The 17,065-nt window shown below is 35.0% G+C and overlaps 2 protein-coding genes across 3 annotated transcripts; one reads left to right on the plus strand and one right to left on the minus strand.

The window, feature by feature from the left end:
* The first annotated feature begins 692 nt into the window (after positions 1 to 692).
* On the plus strand, positions 693 to 4,644 carry LOC104117083 (carotenoid cleavage dioxygenase 8 homolog B, chloroplastic). Its single transcript, XM_009628066.4, has 6 exons — positions 693 to 1,080; positions 1,751 to 2,494; positions 2,573 to 2,766; positions 3,744 to 3,933; positions 4,053 to 4,155; positions 4,351 to 4,644. Exons 1-6 carry the CDS (start codon positions 790 to 792, stop codon positions 4,494 to 4,496), a joined length of 1,668 nt encoding a protein of 555 aa, XP_009626361.1. The 5' UTR covers positions 693 to 789; the 3' UTR covers positions 4,497 to 4,644.
* A 1,443-nt stretch (positions 4,645 to 6,087) lies between these two features.
* Positions 6,088 to 15,451, minus strand: LOC104117082 (probable transcriptional regulatory protein At2g25830). 2 transcript variants are annotated; one of them, XM_009628064.4, is made up of 7 exons: positions 15,232 to 15,451; positions 14,962 to 15,125; positions 13,362 to 13,423; positions 13,016 to 13,172; positions 12,614 to 12,891; positions 11,686 to 11,806; positions 6,088 to 6,714 (listed from the first exon to the last, which is right to left on the minus strand). In XM_009628064.4, the coding sequence occupies exons 1-7, from the start codon at positions 15,329 to 15,331 to the stop codon at positions 6,619 to 6,621; spliced, it is 978 nt and encodes a 325-aa protein (XP_009626359.1). In that variant the 5' UTR covers positions 15,332 to 15,451; the 3' UTR covers positions 6,088 to 6,618. The 2 variants fall into 2 exon arrangements, with proteins under 2 accessions (XP_009626359.1, XP_009626358.1); XM_009628063.4 differs by having other exon boundaries at positions 11,686 to 11,809.
* Positions 15,452 to 17,065: the final 1,614 nt, after the last annotated feature.

The raw sequence follows: 17,065 nt of genomic DNA on the forward strand, positions 1-17,065 counted from the left end.
CTAATCATATCTCTCCTAGTATGTCCACACATACATCTCATCATTCTCATCTCCGCTACTTTTATCTTCTGAACATGAGAGATTTTGACTTGCAATACTTCGCCCCAGACAATATAGTCGATCTAACAACCACACTGTAAAACTTGCCTTTAAGTCTTAGTGGCACGTTTGTATCATATAAGGTGCCGCATGCAAGCCTCCACTTCATATATCCCGCTCCAATACGATGTGTGACATTCTTGCCAATCTCCTTATCAACCCCAAATTGACTTGAACTTCAAATACGGGACACACAACGCTTTTCTTCAGTGGGATGGATACCATTCTATCAAACAAACAGAGAAAGTTGCCGCAAATTCATTGTCTTAAATAAAAATAAACCCCTTTGGCGTAACTTTATTTTTATTTACAAAACTTTGCACGAACCCCATGCTATTTACCAGGTTATATTAAGGAGAAAAATGCAAGGACGGTGAGAAAAAAAGTACAAGGACACGTGCCTTATCATGTGTTCCCGGCTAATATAGGTGCATTACATTTTTGGATTTCTTGAAAATTAGTGGTCCATAAAACCTATATACATAAATATTTAATTAGTTTGTAATCATAATGTAAGCATGTCTTCTAGTGAGAAGGAATTCCACCGATCAAGATTCTAATTAAACTTACCTATAAATCTACGGTTCTAACTTTATATTTCTCACCACTTTCATTGCTCTCTTTTTTTGTTCTACAATTAACGTAGTAGATCATACAGAGTGCTCTAATAATATTATTCTTCACATATCCATGGCTTCTTTTGCTTCTTCATCAACCAAAATTTACTGTAACAAGATCCTTTCTGACATATTTGATCATGGCAAAGATGAACCTTATTTTGGGAAGGTGAAAATCAATGAAAAAGTCAAGAAAAATCTAGCCTTGAAATTGGTTTCAAACGTAGCCAACCAATTGCCCGTGATTGTTCTACCACCAGATGAAGTGGTCAAGAAGGAGAAGAAGCTCGCTGCATGGACTAGCGTTCGCCAAGAAAGATGGGAAGGAGAGCTCGTCGTAGAAGGCGACTTACCACTCTGGCTGGTACGTTGTTCGGTGTATATAAGCTAAATCCTAAATACATGAGTTCTAACGTTTATTGTTTAGTTTCATGCATTTCTTCATTTTGTACGGGATAGTTTTTTTTATTTATTAAGTCGCTTGTTATAAGTTTTTCCAAAAGTTTTGAATAGACATGTTTCTCTCAAGAAAATATGAATCAAGTAGGAGTGATTTACAACTGATTATAAACGAAGAAATATAAATGAAAACAAAGGTTTCTGAACAGTATGAACACTCTGTCAAGAAGCTAAGAATAATTAAATTCTTAGTGATTTTGTGATGATGATCTCATGGTCCTCCTCCACAATATTTTTATTGGTAATTAGCAAATTCCACGTCCAGCAAAGAATATTCTCTTCTTTCAAGATATATAGAGTGTTATAATATCACAGCGACAAGAATATTTAAGATCTGAGAAGATAGAAATAATCAACTTCTTTTCTTTATTTTTTTTCCTTTGAAATTGCTTCCTTAATTTGTCTTAATTGGTAGGTTAATTAGCAGATAAAGCTCGTTCAACATGTCACGTTCCAAGTCCAAATCCCAGCATATAAAATTCTAATTATATACTCATATATTCCTGTCAAAATGAATAAATAAATAAGAGAGGCAAATAAAAATAAAATTAATTTTCATGTTCTTGTCTATGTAGAATGGCACATACCTGAGAAATGGTCCAGGACAATGGCACATAGGGAACTACAATTTCCGGCACCTTTTCGACGGCTACGCCACCTTAGTCCGTCTTCATTTCGAAAACGGACGGCTAATAATGGGTCACAGGCAAATCGAATCGGAGGCATACAAAGCAGCAAAACACAACAACAAAATTTGTTACAGAGAATTTTCCGAAGTACCTAAGCCAGACAATTTCATATCGTACATTGGTGACATGGCCAAATTACTCTCCGGTGCGTCCCTAACCGATAACGCGAACACCGGAGTCGTTAAGCTCGGCGATGGCCGAGTTGTTTGCCTAACGGAGACAATAAAAGGATCAATCGTAATTGATCCGAACACACTTGACACAATAGGGAAATTCGAGTTTAGTGATTCGTTAGGCGGGTTGATACATTCGGCTCATCCAATTGTAACGGAGAGTGAGTTTTGGACGTTGATACCAGATTTGATAAATCCAGGATATTTGGTAGTGAGAATGGAACAAGGAACAAATGAGAGGAAGTATATAGGGAGAGTGAGTTGTAGAGGAGGACCAGCAGCAGGATGGGTCCATTCGTTCCCAGTGACGGAACATTATATTATTGTGCCGGAAATGCCACTAAGGTATTGTGCCCAAAATTTATTAAAGGCTGAGCCCACACCACTTTACAAGTTTGAGTGGCACCCTCATTCCAAAGGTTTCATGCATGTTATGTGTAAAGCCAGTGGCAATATTGTAAGTACTCCTCTCACTATATTAGATTGAATATTTTTTTAGATGCTGTTTTTGAAATAGTTTTGGAAATTTCAAAAGGTGGCAAGTGTGGAAGTGCCATTATTTGTGACTTTCCATTTCATAAATGCATACGAGGAGAAAGATGAAGATGGCAGAGTTAGTGCTGTTATTGCAGACTGCTGTGAACATAGCGCCGACACCACCATCCTTGACAAGCTCCGGCTTGAGAATCTCCGGTCATTCAACGGCGAGGATGTCTTGCCCGATGCAAGGTACAATTACACAAACTTGACAAAGGCTTTCAATTTTGTTGTTGATAGCACTTTTAAACCGTCGGCGCTTTTCTATAAAGTTTAACTTTTATAGTGTAAAATAGTATTTATGATATCATATGTAATTTAAATCCAAAATAAATATACGTAAACTGTCCCTTAAAACTTAAAGTTAACAACTTAAAAAATAAAACAGATAACTCGCTACTACATATTTAAACGACGTTATAGTGTAAAATCCTTCACAGTTCACACTATATATTAGCATACGAGTAAATCTTTTTCTATATAGACAAAAGCACAGTATGTCGTCGTCTTGGGTCAAACAAGGAAGAAAAACGTCTTCAAAGTTTAATTTGCATGCATGGATAGCAACCGTTTTGAATTTAAATATTGTGCTAAGTCAAACATCCTAAAATCCAAGAAAGGTCTACGGGAAAGGGAATTTATTTGTTGTTTTCTCATGTACAATCCAAGTACCGTTGATGTCAAGAGGACTATCTTGACTCTTTCCTCTTTAACTCTTTTGAACGGAAGTAAAACTGGACTGTATTGTCCTGTTCTCTGGAGCACAAGTTTTGAAACTTTGAAGATACCTTTTTTTTTTTAATTGCCGTTTTGCACGTCAGTTGTATGTAAATTTTTATACTTTTTATTTATAAAATCAATATGAACCTTATTAGCGAAGATGATTGATGGACATATATCTTAACAATTGAAAACTCGTCAAGAGGTGTGATAGGATAGCTGAAATGGTTCAGACTCGAGTCTTGAATATGAAAAAGCCTTTTGGTAGGCAGTGTTGTATCACCTTACTGGATCACACGAATCTGAATTAGCCGGACTAATGGAACCAAATACCAGCAGGATGGCTGTCCAAAAGAAGAAGAAAACATCAAAAACAATATAATTGACAAATCATTACTGTGTTTCCAATTGCACCAGGGGTGTTCTTGACTAATGGTGTTTGTTGACAGGGTTGGGAGATTTAGAATCCCATTAGATGGGAGTCCATATGGAGAGTTAGAAGCAGCATTGAACCCAAATGAACATGGGAGAGGCATGGATATGTGCAGCTTTAATCCTTCTTATTTAGGCAAGAAATATAGATATGCTTATGCTTGTGGTGCTAAGAGGCCTTGTAATTTCCCCAACACTCTTACAAAGGTCACTTCATTCTCTTCTTTTTCCTTAATTTTCTCCACCTAGTAGTGCTTACAACTGTTAATTTTTTTATCTATTATTTCAAACGATAACTGATTTTAATGACTCAAAATATTTTGCAGATTGACTTGTTTGAGAAAAAGGCAAAGAATTGGTACGATGAGGGTGCTGTGCCTTCTGAACCATTCTTTGTGCCTCGACCTGGTGCAACCGAGGAAGACGACGGTAATTATTTTATCAATACATCTATTTATAATAAACCCAAACCCAATGTGGTTCAGCATATTTTCCTGGATCCCACAGCTTTGTGAAAGTGAATACCGTAGTCTAAGCCTAATAAAACGAAACAAAAAACAACAGAACAGGCAATTGAATTGCAACATATATATTAACAAGGTGTAATATTCTGGAAATATGCAGGAGTTGTAATCTCAATGATCAGTGACAAAAATGGAGAAGGTTATGCTCTAATATTGGACGGATCCACATTTGAAGAAATTGCACGAGCAAAGTTTCCTTATGGTCTTCCCTATGGACTGCATGGTTGTTGGGTTCCAAAGAAATAGAACCACCCCCCACATCCTAGACAGTGTTATATGATAGCCAAATACACCTTACAAGTCATATAATAAGATATTACATTTTCCACCTCTTGAATAGCTAATGTAGTATTTTATGCATATTAATGATACATGAGTACTATGATTGCATATATATATTCTCTGCAATGATCATTTATCAGTAATACACATATGAACCTTTAATTAAGACATCAAGATTCAATAAGGAAATGAAAAGCCTTTACTGTCTCTTTTGAAATTGAGGATTTGTAATCACTTCTGTCATTTTATCAATTCAAACTAACATCATAATCCACTAAGCCAGCATCGGTTCAAGTTGTTTTCCATATCGAAGTAATAAAAGTTGAATTTCATAACAGAAAGTGGTCTTTTTTATAAAACACAAAAGTTTGGGGCAATTATTGAAATTTTTTTAAAAACCAAACGACAATATTTTGGGCCAAAAATAGCTCTTGAGCTGGTTTTGGGATTTGAAAAATTGCCAAAATATGGATAAAATCTATAAACAAGCATGTATTTGCCAAAACAAATTTGAAAAAAATTCAGCAAAATCTATGGCCAAACGGGTGCTTAGGGTGTGTTTGGCATGAAGGCGGAAAATGTTTTTCCAATTTTCCCATGTTTGATTTTCCTCGTGAACTAGCTCATTTTCCTCCAATTGAAGGAAAATATTTTCCCTATCAAGAGGGGAAAATATTTTCCAAAATTTCTTTTCAACCTTTCCCACCATATTCTCCGCCCCCACCAACGCCCTCTCCCATCAAACCCACCCACCCACCAACCTCATCCTAAATAGAAATATTATTAAGAGAACTTTCTTTTCATGTTATAGATAGAATACTTTCTTTTTCATTTCAACAAAATGAATATTTTCTTTTCATGATGTAGAAAAAGTGTTTTATATCATTTCAACAAAACGAATACTTTCTTTTTATGATGTAGAAAAAGTATTTTGAGTATTTATGTAGAAAAAATATTTTCTTTCATTTCAACAAAATGAGTACTTTCTTTTCATGTTATAGAAAGAGTAGTTTCTTTTTCAACAACAAAAAAAAGTATTATCTTTTTAGTTATGTAGCTCAAATTTCAATGATATTCTTGTGTGAAAAAGTAAAGCAGCACATTAGTTCCTTTGGGTTTGTGTGAATTTCAAAAGAATAATTAAATTTTTGAATAAAAAATAGAGTCCTGAAAACGTTGGGTATTGGGGGGAGGGGTTGAGGAGAGTAGCATAAAAAAATATTTTCTTACTCTCTAACCAAACACTAGAAAATATTTTCCGGAAAAATATTTTTACTCACCAACCAAACAAGAGAAAATAAGTGATAAAACCACTCATTTTTCAGGAAATTCCTACCAAACAACCCCTAATGCACTAAACCAGAAGCTTCAATACTCATTTCAAATACATATATGAGATCTAATAAGAACCTCCATCTCTAGAAACAAATCTCTAAAGGGGTATTCTGTAACACAGGAATCAAATGTTAATAAAATACTTCTGCAGCAGAAATTGGAAAATTGGATATTAACTAAAACATAGCAAGGATCAGGTTAGTCTTTCTCACAATCAAGGTAAAGAACAAGAAATTTGATAGATCCAATTCAAGTAAAACATAATACAAATATCTCTTCAACTCAGTTCTTACTTTCAGTTGCTCAAGCTAAAGAATTTACAGTGAGATTTATCATACTGATAAAGAGAGAGCTACAGAATATTATTGGCAATGACTTCAAACTTCAGATGATCTCTTTCAAGGGACAGTTGTAACATGGTGAAGCACATCCATTTTACAGATAAAAGGAATAAAGGGGGAACAAAAACGGTAACATAATTTTGGGTTAACATGTATAAAAAATGGAATCTACGGATCCGTTCTATCATTTAAAAGATCAAACCCTATGAGAAATTCGGGCCAAACCATGATATGAGTTCCTGAGTTGAGAAAATCGGCATATTCTTTGTGGAAGTAAGACAGATAGGGTGCCAGGCTTAGATTTGCTTGTGACTCCAGGATTCTACAGTTGCGAATATATGTTGCTACCACTCTGCAACAGCCTCAACAACCAGTTGTTAGGCGCAGCCACTGTTAAGTGGCAAAATAAGCTAATACTTTTGTTCTGTATACACAGCATCAACATCATCAAGTTCAAGTAATTTGGACATGAGTTCTTTGTTCAAGTCCATAGCCTCATCATCTACCTGCAGCCGAAAACCAAAGTAATAACTACAACAAGCAGAAATATCGACTGTTATAATTGAAAACATAAAGTTCAGCGTTTAACATAAATGATAGTTGAAGCACTTGAACTGCATTAATTCAAACCGAAAATCCAAGTTGCAGATAAAAGGTCCAAGTAGTAAGACCTTCTAAGAAGCTAAATCAGATCATATTAGAGATTTTGTAAGATAACAGAAAAAAGAATGAACTACTCTATTCTTATACCCCATGTATAGCTGATCAACCGCTTGCACAAACGCGATCGGTCTCAAATGGTGAAAACCAGCCAAGCCGACCCAAATACTTCATGGGCTAAGGCTGGCTCGAGTAAATCACTCAAGACTTACCGGCTACCTATGTTGGTGGGAGGTGGTAGTTACCAAGTAGAACAGTCGAGGTGCATACAAGCTGGCCCGAACACTACCGTTGTAAAAAAAGAAATCAGTCCAGACTCGAGTTAGGAGCTCAAGCTCAGCTAGCACATATTAGAAGGAGCATTTGGATCGCTCAATCAAGCTCGAAAAGGATGAAACTTCAGAATGCAACTATCGCCCCCACCAACTCCAAAGATCCATACCATAAACAAATGTTTAAAAATTAAGAATGGCAAAGCTCCTAAAAATAACAATACACAATTGAATTTCAGATAGCAAAGCAACAATCAGAGAAGCAACGGCTAAAGAAATAGTGAGAAGGGAAAATGGAGACAGATGAACCGGAAGCAGATTCAAAGAGGCAAAATGCTGATCGGTGCAGCTGGTGTTGTTCAGCAACAGCACCAGCAGTGTAGCCTGTTAAAGTTAAGCAAACATGAGGTGCTTTGTTTTGATTCGAGAAAGAGGGAGAGAGAGGATTGGGGGGGAGGGGATGTCACTCTACAGATTAGTTGAGCTGGGCAAAGAGATTTCTTCTTTACATTTATGATTTTTCTTTTTCAGGTAGATAGTATTAGAAATTTGTAAGAGGCAACAGACATATACTACGACACACATTTTAGTCGTTCAGTTTTCTCTAATTGTTACGTAATAAAGTTTGACGTGGTTCCCATCTACTTCGTCATAAGCCAGCACCTCAAACTCCACCAACAGATGGTGCATTTTTTGTCTAAAACCATGCAATGATAAGTTGGATAATCCATAATGCGAAAAAACTTGTTTCCGAGTTCAAAAAGTACCCATTAACAAAGGTAGGGTCATATAAGACCGAAAGCACCATCAGAAATGCCCTTCCCTATTAATACCTTCAATTGTCAAGGTTACACACCTATAGGCTTGTGCATATGTAAGACATGATAAAACCATCTCAAGCAACCTTCGGTCATTCTATCCTCTGTATATGCTACTTGCACGTTCTGGAAGATGTGATTATTTCTGATCGTATCTAATAATGTATGACCGCATCCATCTTACCATATGCATTTCTGTGACACTCATCTTGTGCATATGTAGGACTTTAGAAGCCTAACATTCATTTCCATATAACTTTGCTAGTCTTACAACCATTCTATAAAACTTGTATTTCACTTTGCCAGGTATCCCCATATCACATAACACTCTGATAGCACTTCTCCAGCTCAACTCATATTTTAATTCAATTGTGCTACATCTTCATCTATCATATCATTCTCTCGGGACATCGAGTTTAGATATCTGAATTGTTTGCATAAAGACATAACAAACCATCTAATCTCACCTAAACTTCTCTCTTATACTGGCTAAACTGGCACTATATATATTATGTCTTACTTCTACTTATCTTAAAACTCTTACTATCCAAAGTGATTCTCTATGGTTCAAACTTTTGATCGGCACCGTTGTTAGTTTCGTCAATTAACATAACATCTTCTGCAAATAATACATACCATGAGAATTACGTCTTGTATATTGTTGGTTTGGTCTTCCATAACTAGAGTAAACAAGTAGGTACTCAATGCAATCGATGGTGTAAGCTCACATTTATCAGAAACTCTTTGTATCTCTAGCATTCGTTCTAACACATTTGTGATGGCTCCTTCGCATATCACCTTTTCAGCGCATATATACATTGGATCTGATTGCTTTCTTTCCGATATCCATCAAAGGATTTTTCTTAGCACTCTATCATACACCTTCTGTAGGTTAAAGAATATTTTACATAGATCCCTCTTCCTCTCCCTATAAATTTTCATCTATCTTCTATGCAAAAATCCACATTGGTTCACTGTAACTCTTGTAATTTCTCTATGTCTATGCTCTATCATTCTTTCCCAAAGTTCCACTGTATGACTCATAAGTTTATTGCCACAATGTTTGTACAACTTTAAATATCTCCTCTATTCTTTACATTGGAATCATGGTATCCTCTATTCTTTACATTGGAATCATGGTATTCTTTCTCCACTCATTTACCATCTTTCAACTCTTTAAAACAACGTTGAATAGTTTGGTAAGACATACTACTCCAACCATTCCAACAATGTTTTTATAAAGGCGAAATACATAAACGACCCCTTTAAGCTGTCCTCAACGATCAGATGGACACCTCAATTGACCCCTTTACTATTTAGACACTTCAAATGGCTATTAAGTATATCAAGTAAACACCCGAGTGGAGCAGAACATATGCGTGAGTTACACTTGCCAATGATGTGTCAAATAAATCAATTAAAGAATGACACGTGTAATTTATAATTAAAATATTTGACACGTGTAATTAACAAGAAAAAAAGACCTATTTCCTTATTTTGAACTAGACCATCGCCCCCCCCCCCCCCCCCCCCCAAAAAAAAAACCTATTCTTCTTGGGAGAATATTCTAGTTAAAGCATCAATTTTTAGAGGGTTCAATTTACTCTATTGAGTACTGCTGTAAATTTCATCTCAGACATGATTCCTCTACCTTAATGGTGTGAAATTTGATTTATCCAATTAATTATTACGGTAATGCTTATGATTGATTCTATAAGCAATTGTGACAGTATATATTGGAAGAAATTGTGTGCTTATTTTATGTTTTTCCCATTTACTGTAATTTGAAAGAAACTTTTTAATTGTTCTTGTTTTTCATCAATGGTGAAAACTTGAAGAAGAAGAAGTATGAAGATGAAGGTAAGTGGGGTCATTATAAAATGAGGTTAATTTAAAAAGAAAAAAGACAAAAAACTTAATTTTGAGGGTTTCACGCGCCCAGACGTGAATAAAAAGCACACACTTTGCCATGTCATCGTGAGGGGTTCATGAGTCACACTTTAGCCGAGAAGAGGTGCTTGTCTGGTCATTAGCATAATTGAGGTGTCAATCTGATCGTTGAGGACAACTTTAAAGGGCCGTTTATGTATTTCGCCTTTTATAAAAGTGAAAAGCACAAAAAGAAAAGGTACGTGCGGAATGAAGCAAAAAGGGATAAGTGAAAAGTGCACGCTTCTCTGAAGTGAAGCGCAAAGTCTACCAATAATAAAAACTTATGAACATACTTGGAACTTGTGCTTATGATAATCGTATTGCAAGAAAACTAATAATTTTAGCATTTGATATACCATAATGACGATATTAGTCTAACTCAAAAGTAAGCATGATAAAATATATCTTTTCAACAAGGCCATTAAAAGATAACTTCCGTCAAAAAAATAATTTTCTTATTTTCAATTAAACAACCATAATAAGAACTAATTTGCAACATACAAATCCATATTTGATTACTTTAGTAACTGTACTAAGAGGCCAGTAGAGAGAAGCAAAAGCGAAGCCTAAAATAAAAAGTAGAAGAGCAAGAAGACTCACATATTCGAAGAAAAAAAAAAGAATCATTAGTTTGAAAAAACAAAAACAAAAACAAAACAAAAGGCAACTAAGAAAAACAGATTGCTTTTTTAAAAAAAAAAAAAGCACAAGTAGAAAATAGCCGTTATAAACTCGAGAAGAATAAGAGAAAGACAACAACAAAGAGGGCATTAGAGCCTGTGTGGAGATCAGTCCTAGTACTCAAAACTGCAAAAGAACATCAATCCCTTCGCCCCACCCTCTCATTTATTTTCTCATCTTTTAAAATGATATTCAAAGAATCGATTGTTTCTCACTGGATGACTTCACACCTCATTGTCTGAAGCGCATGGCATCACCATAAAGCAATAACTCCTCGTTTATCACTTTGCTCGGCGATGCAATGGCTTTTAAAAGCGCTGCTTTTTAAGGCACTTCTAAACCTTCATAAAATTCCATCTAGACCACAGGCTTTTCTAAAAATCCATATATTTTCATGGAATTCTATACATTTGCAGGACTAATACCGGTGTAGCTAAACTCTAAAGTTTCTATTTTGTACATGTGCGGAGATTTATACAACTATCCTTGTGATTGGTGTTGAATCCACAAGATTCCTCACTTTGATCATGAAAATAGATAAGCGGATTGAACTTGAGGAAATATATAGCCCTTATGGCTATGTGCATGCATAATCATAAAATTGACATTCAAACAGCCATGTCTACAAAGTAAACATGCATCCAACAGTAATTATTAGAAACCCTTTCACTATACAAATCAAGACTATGGAGAATTAAGCAATGCCACTTCCACTAATTGGTTGAATAAATGAACTGTATATCAAATCATATCGAAACAGCTCAACTGATACTTCTTCTTGGATAAGCAAAAAATTGATCTTGGAAGGTTGAAATTTGAATGTTTAATATTACATTCATGAGATTTTAGATATTCTTCTGTTTTTCAATAAACAATAGCCTTTTAAAGATTTGAGTAATCAGAAACAGAAAGCGAAATGCTATGCAGATCTCTTATAGCCACACGCTGCATAAACTCATGGACCATTTCTATGATTGTACTTACAAAAGGTCAACTATTCACACATCAGTTATTAAATTCCTTTTGTAAAATTTCATGGTTAAAACAGTATTTCCCTCTCAAAAGACTAACAAGAGCTACTAAATTAGACGAATTAAATGTTATACTTACGGACCTCAATTGGAGTTATAGGAAGTAGCTCAGATCCGTTGTCAGGTTCAAATTTTATTCCTTCCTCTTGTAGCTTTGATAATATCACTGGATAGTTATCCGCTGAAGACACGACTTTGTAAACCCTACTAAAGTCAAAAAGAAAACAAATAGTCAAATGCAGTGATATTAGTCCATCCAGTGTGACATTAGTTCATCCTCAAACAAGAGAGGGTTGCGCTAGTGGTGAGACTCCTCCACTTGCAAAATCTAGGTCCATTTCCATGAAAGGAAAGAGCAGTAGAGTATATTGTTTTCGATTGCAAGTCTTGCATTTCTGATTTATAAAGCTTTTCGGTTAAAAGCATCATCTGTTTTGCAGTTACTGGTACAATGATTTACTGTCACAGAAAACATTGCATCATGAAGTATGCTAAAGTCAGTGTCTCAATCAAAAAAGGAAAGAATCCAGAGCTCAACTGGTTTCTCTCTTTAAAGAAACAACACAATAAATCTGAAATTGGCCCAAAAGTCTATTTCAGCTAAATCCTTGCACATTTTCCAAATTGACTCACATTTCTTACCTTTTCAGCTAAAGCATTATTTCTACTGCAATTGAAGGAGATTATTTGATTTTTTGATTCAAATGTTTTCTCCATGACATTGTGCTATATATTTTTTATATGTAAATAAAATAATTTTGCAATATCAGGAAAAATACCTTTTTGGTTCTGGATATTGTCCTAAAAAATATCAAGAAAACCTTGAAACTAACAAAATAAATTCCGGATAGGTTATATGATGAATGAGGCTGAATAAACTTTATCAATTATTGATCTACAAATAATTGAAGTAGAGCAGCTGTTCTGTCCCTTAAATTACAAATTACTTTGTTCACGAGATATTGCCTAAGAGAAGCCTTAATGAAGATACAAAGGCAAAGAATTATGAACCTTTCAGATGAATTTGCTTCTGTATCATAGTCATCCATTGAAGGTTCAATTATATCTTCAGCCCCAGCATCTAAAGCAATTGTTAGGAGCTGGTCCCGGTCGACATCAGTGACTTTTACATTAGCAACCCGAGCACGTCGGAACTTGAACATAATGGATCCTGAATCTGCCATCTTCCCACCACAGTCCTTCACCACCTCTCGAACTGCTGCCACTGACCTGTTTACTTTATCTGTTAAGACCTCAACGATGATACCAACTCCACCATAACCATATACCTGGGTATAGAGCAAGGGTTAAAAGTTCATTGAATTGCAATAATCAAGAGTAGCAAAAAGGTAAATGTGTAAACATGGTTGATAATTAGATAACAAATGCATGCAAGTTTAAATGTCTCAACACCTCATAGATCTTCTCCATAAATGCTTCCTGTCCCTTTTCTGAAGCTCTTTTTATATTGCGCTCAACAATGTCTTTGGGTATATCAAGCTCCTTAACTTTCTCGATCAGAGCAGCGAGAGCTGTATTAGATATTGGACTGGGACCACCTTTCTTAACCCTGGTCATTCAGGAAACAGTACTCATTTCCACCAGTTAATCATAACAGTCACAGAAACAGACGTCAGGACATTTGGTTCATGCTCGCATCAAAATAATGCTCAAAAGTTCCATTTGGAGAAGAAAGGAATCTTCCATTCATTTCAAGCTTGATTTAGAAGAAAAACTATTTGTCTGTTGCATAACTTACGCAGAAACAACTTCCTTCCCAATTTTTGAGTACAACTTTGCCTTCTTAAGATCCTGGGCAGTCTGCACATAAAAACCATTGACTTAAACCAACATACATAACACTAGAACTGTGCTAACTCCAAACACTGTTGCTGGACAATCATGTGAATTATAAAGATAAAATACACTACATCGTTTACACATAAATATTGGCTACTTAGTCCGTTGTTGGGACTATCTATCCTCACGATTCACGAAACACATCAACTTTTCTACTACTATAGTCAAATAAGGTCAAAATGCATCACAGAGAGACCTCAAAGTCACACAAACAAACATTTCCTAGAATGCTGACACAACATAACAATGGAATCACAATGCCTAAACAGTACTAGCCACTTAATATTCTACATATTAAAAAAAAAAAAATTACATAGTTACATATAGAATTAGATGTTTTGATGGCATTTCAACTTCCAACTGTAACCTTAAGTCTAAATGTTTGATGAGTCGTTTCAGCTGGAGTAACCTTTCCCCTGTAAATGACATTATTCCCCTCTTAGATTTCATTAGCTCTCTCTCAATGGTTTAGTAGCCATTCCCTTTTGCTCTTGGTTAACTCCCTGCTCTAGAATGGTTTTTTGTATCAAGAGTTAACCAAGTTTTCTATTGTAACCTTTTGTATCCTTTTTGATGCCTATAATGCAATACCTTAATTCATCAAAAAGAATATAGAATTAGGAATGAGGTTATTCGCGACAAGGTGGGTGTGGCTCCAATTGAGGACAAGATGCGGGAAGCGAGGCTTAGGTGATTCAGACATGTGAGTAGGAGAAGCACAGACGCCCCGGTGAGCAGGTGTGAGAGGTTGACATTGGAGGGCCTAAGGAGAGGTAGAGGTAGGCCGAAGAAGAAGTGGAAAGAGGTGATTAGATAAGACATGGCGCAGCTTCAGCTGACTGAGGAAGGTGTGGAGGTCGAGAATTAGGGTAGTAGGGTAGGTGGTCTAGATTATTCATACTGGTAGTATTAATACGTACTCTCGTATTCTGTTGGTATTAGGTTTCTATGACTACTTGTCGTTTCTTTCATTTTGGTCATCTTAATATCTTGTTGTTTTTTTATGCTGCTTTTATATGGCTTCTCGGTGTTGTTCCTTCTTGTCTGTCTTTTCATTATTGTGGTGCTTATGCTTTCCTGATCTGAGGGTCTATTGGAAACAACCTCTCATTATTGTTCTTTATACCCCACTGTGTGGGATTATACCGGATATGTTGTTGTTGTATGGCTACATATTTTTTTCCTTATAAAAAAAAAATATTCTACATAGATTTACCAAATTCTCAGCGTATAAATTTCTGAGCACCTTAAAGATAAGATAGCCCCAGAAGGTTACATCTTTCATTAATAAATCATTTTTCTTTGGCAAATGAAATCAAGTCCATCGGAGAAAGATTCAAATTTGAGTTAATTTCTGTAAATCCCAAATCATTTAGATTAGACAGAGGTAACATTATTTGAATCAAAGAATTAATAAGCACAAAAAGATGTCCTTTTTTTACTAATAGAAAAAGAAAATTAGAACTATATGATTTACACGAAAATAGCAAGAGAAATACCTTTCTGCCAGCAATTTTGCTGGAGCGTCTGCCCATACAGAGAGGAGAAAAAGTCCAAATCTTTCTGACTGAATTGCAAGATTGAAGTTCCAAAGGCAAGACCCATTTGTCAGAAGATGAATAACATGAAGAAGAAGAAATTTTCCCACTTAATAATAAAGCACCTGCAAGAAAATAATCAAATATTAGCTCATTCAAACAGAAATAAAACCCAAATCAATAAAAGCTACACAGATTTTATTTTTGCTAATATATAGGAGGAGTATATACTTTTGAGAGTGCAAGAATGGTGGGGTTTAAGAAAAACCCCATTTGAGAATCTGTAGAGCAATGAACTAAATGCTCGAACTGAAGATGATGAATACGCCATTTTTTTTCTTTTGTTAATACAATTTTCGTCTCTGAGATTCTTATTTTTGTGATGAGATTTTCAGTGGACACATCAACTCCTAATCAATCAAGATACGAGGATGCTGCAAAGGTTTTTTTCTTGAATAACCAGGCACAAAAAAGAGTTATTTTATGTAAGCAGTCGTGTTAACCCCTAGAGTTTGTGAAATTACACATTCCCACCTGGCAAAAAAATCTTACTTTGGCCAGTGGTTAAGAGGAACAAAATTTTACCACTTTAATTGATTTTTTTGCTTCTTTTTTTTGTCCATAATATTTAATTTTTTAAATATCAAGAAGGAATTAACTTTTTTTTTTCAAAATTACCCTTGGAGTAAAGAGCCTAGGAGTATTTGTTTTGTTTTCAATAAACAAATTAAGGTTAATATGATCAATTTTATTGTTAATTAATGTTAAAAGTTAAATCCTTAATACGTGTGAAAATAACAAAAAAAATAAATTAAAATGGATCGTAGGGAGTAATTAAAAAAGGAAGTGTAACTGTTTTACTGGATTGGTTTGTATAAAACGATTCTGATTGTTTTAATAAGTTATTATTTAGATGTCTTTTAATTTTGTTAGAAATGTGTGGATTATTAGTTGTAAAAGTCTTTTTTCTCGTGATAATATCATATAAAATTCTTAACCAAGTTAAAGAATAAAGAACCGATAGACAACGCAAACACTAGAGTTTTACTTTTCATCATGGTTGAGTTTATATTTAAATTCCAGTTGATAGTGGCATTCAAATTCATTCAGAACTTTTTTTTCTATTGACAAATTTAAGAAAGGTTTTGAAATCAAGTGCCATTTGAGATGATTGTACTATTTTTCAAATTCACCTATTCTTAAGTGTACACAACCCAATTTTAAAAAAATGATAAACCTATAGTTAACTTTCGAAAATGTTAAGTTTAAAAGAGTTGCCACAAAGGTTTAAAGGTAACCTTTACTTTGTTGGGTGGAGATAGGAGGTGTGTGACCAGCGCTATCAAAGGTACAACAAAACATACCCAATTCGGAAAAGGGCCTAAAATGCCCCTTTACTAGCCCTTCGTTAAAAATTGGTCTTTATTCTGCCCTTGTCGTCAACAAATTGGCTCGTATATGCCCTCCATCACTAACGGGAGACTCATAAAGCCACGTGGAATATATGTGAGGGCAAGTTAGACCTAGTTCGAATTGTACAGGGGCATATATGAGTCAGTTATAATAGTCATTTCTCAAACACTTCACAACTCCATATCAGTTTACTTAGACACATATTTGACAACACCAAACTAATTATCACAGCAAATAAATTAAGTCATAGACACAAATATTCAAATGAACGGCAATGACTTCATTAAATCATAGTACTCAAAGGGGTCGAATCATAGCAAAAGACAACAAAAGACAATGTCGGAATGTTCTAGTAGCTCAAAGGGGTCGAATAGGAGGTTTCGTTGCGGAATTGCTGTCAATTATTTTATGGCATGGACTCCTTTAATGTTAGTGTTATTGTGGCTTAATTGTTGTCTTTTATTATGTAATGAAGCATTATGTTTGTGTATAAGGATTTAATGAAGTCATTGCCGCTCATTTGTTGTGTCTATGACTGAGTTTATTTACTATGATAATTAGTTTGGTGTTGTCAAATAAGTATCTAAGTAAACTGATATGGAGTTGTGAAGTGTTTGAGAAATGACTATTATAATTGACTCATATATGCCCC

Source organism: Nicotiana tomentosiformis, chromosome 8 (assembly GCF_000390325.3).
Source record: "Nicotiana tomentosiformis chromosome 8, ASM39032v3, whole genome shotgun sequence".
In the NCBI taxonomy this organism is placed as follows: Eukaryota; Viridiplantae; Streptophyta; class Magnoliopsida; order Solanales; family Solanaceae; genus Nicotiana; species Nicotiana tomentosiformis.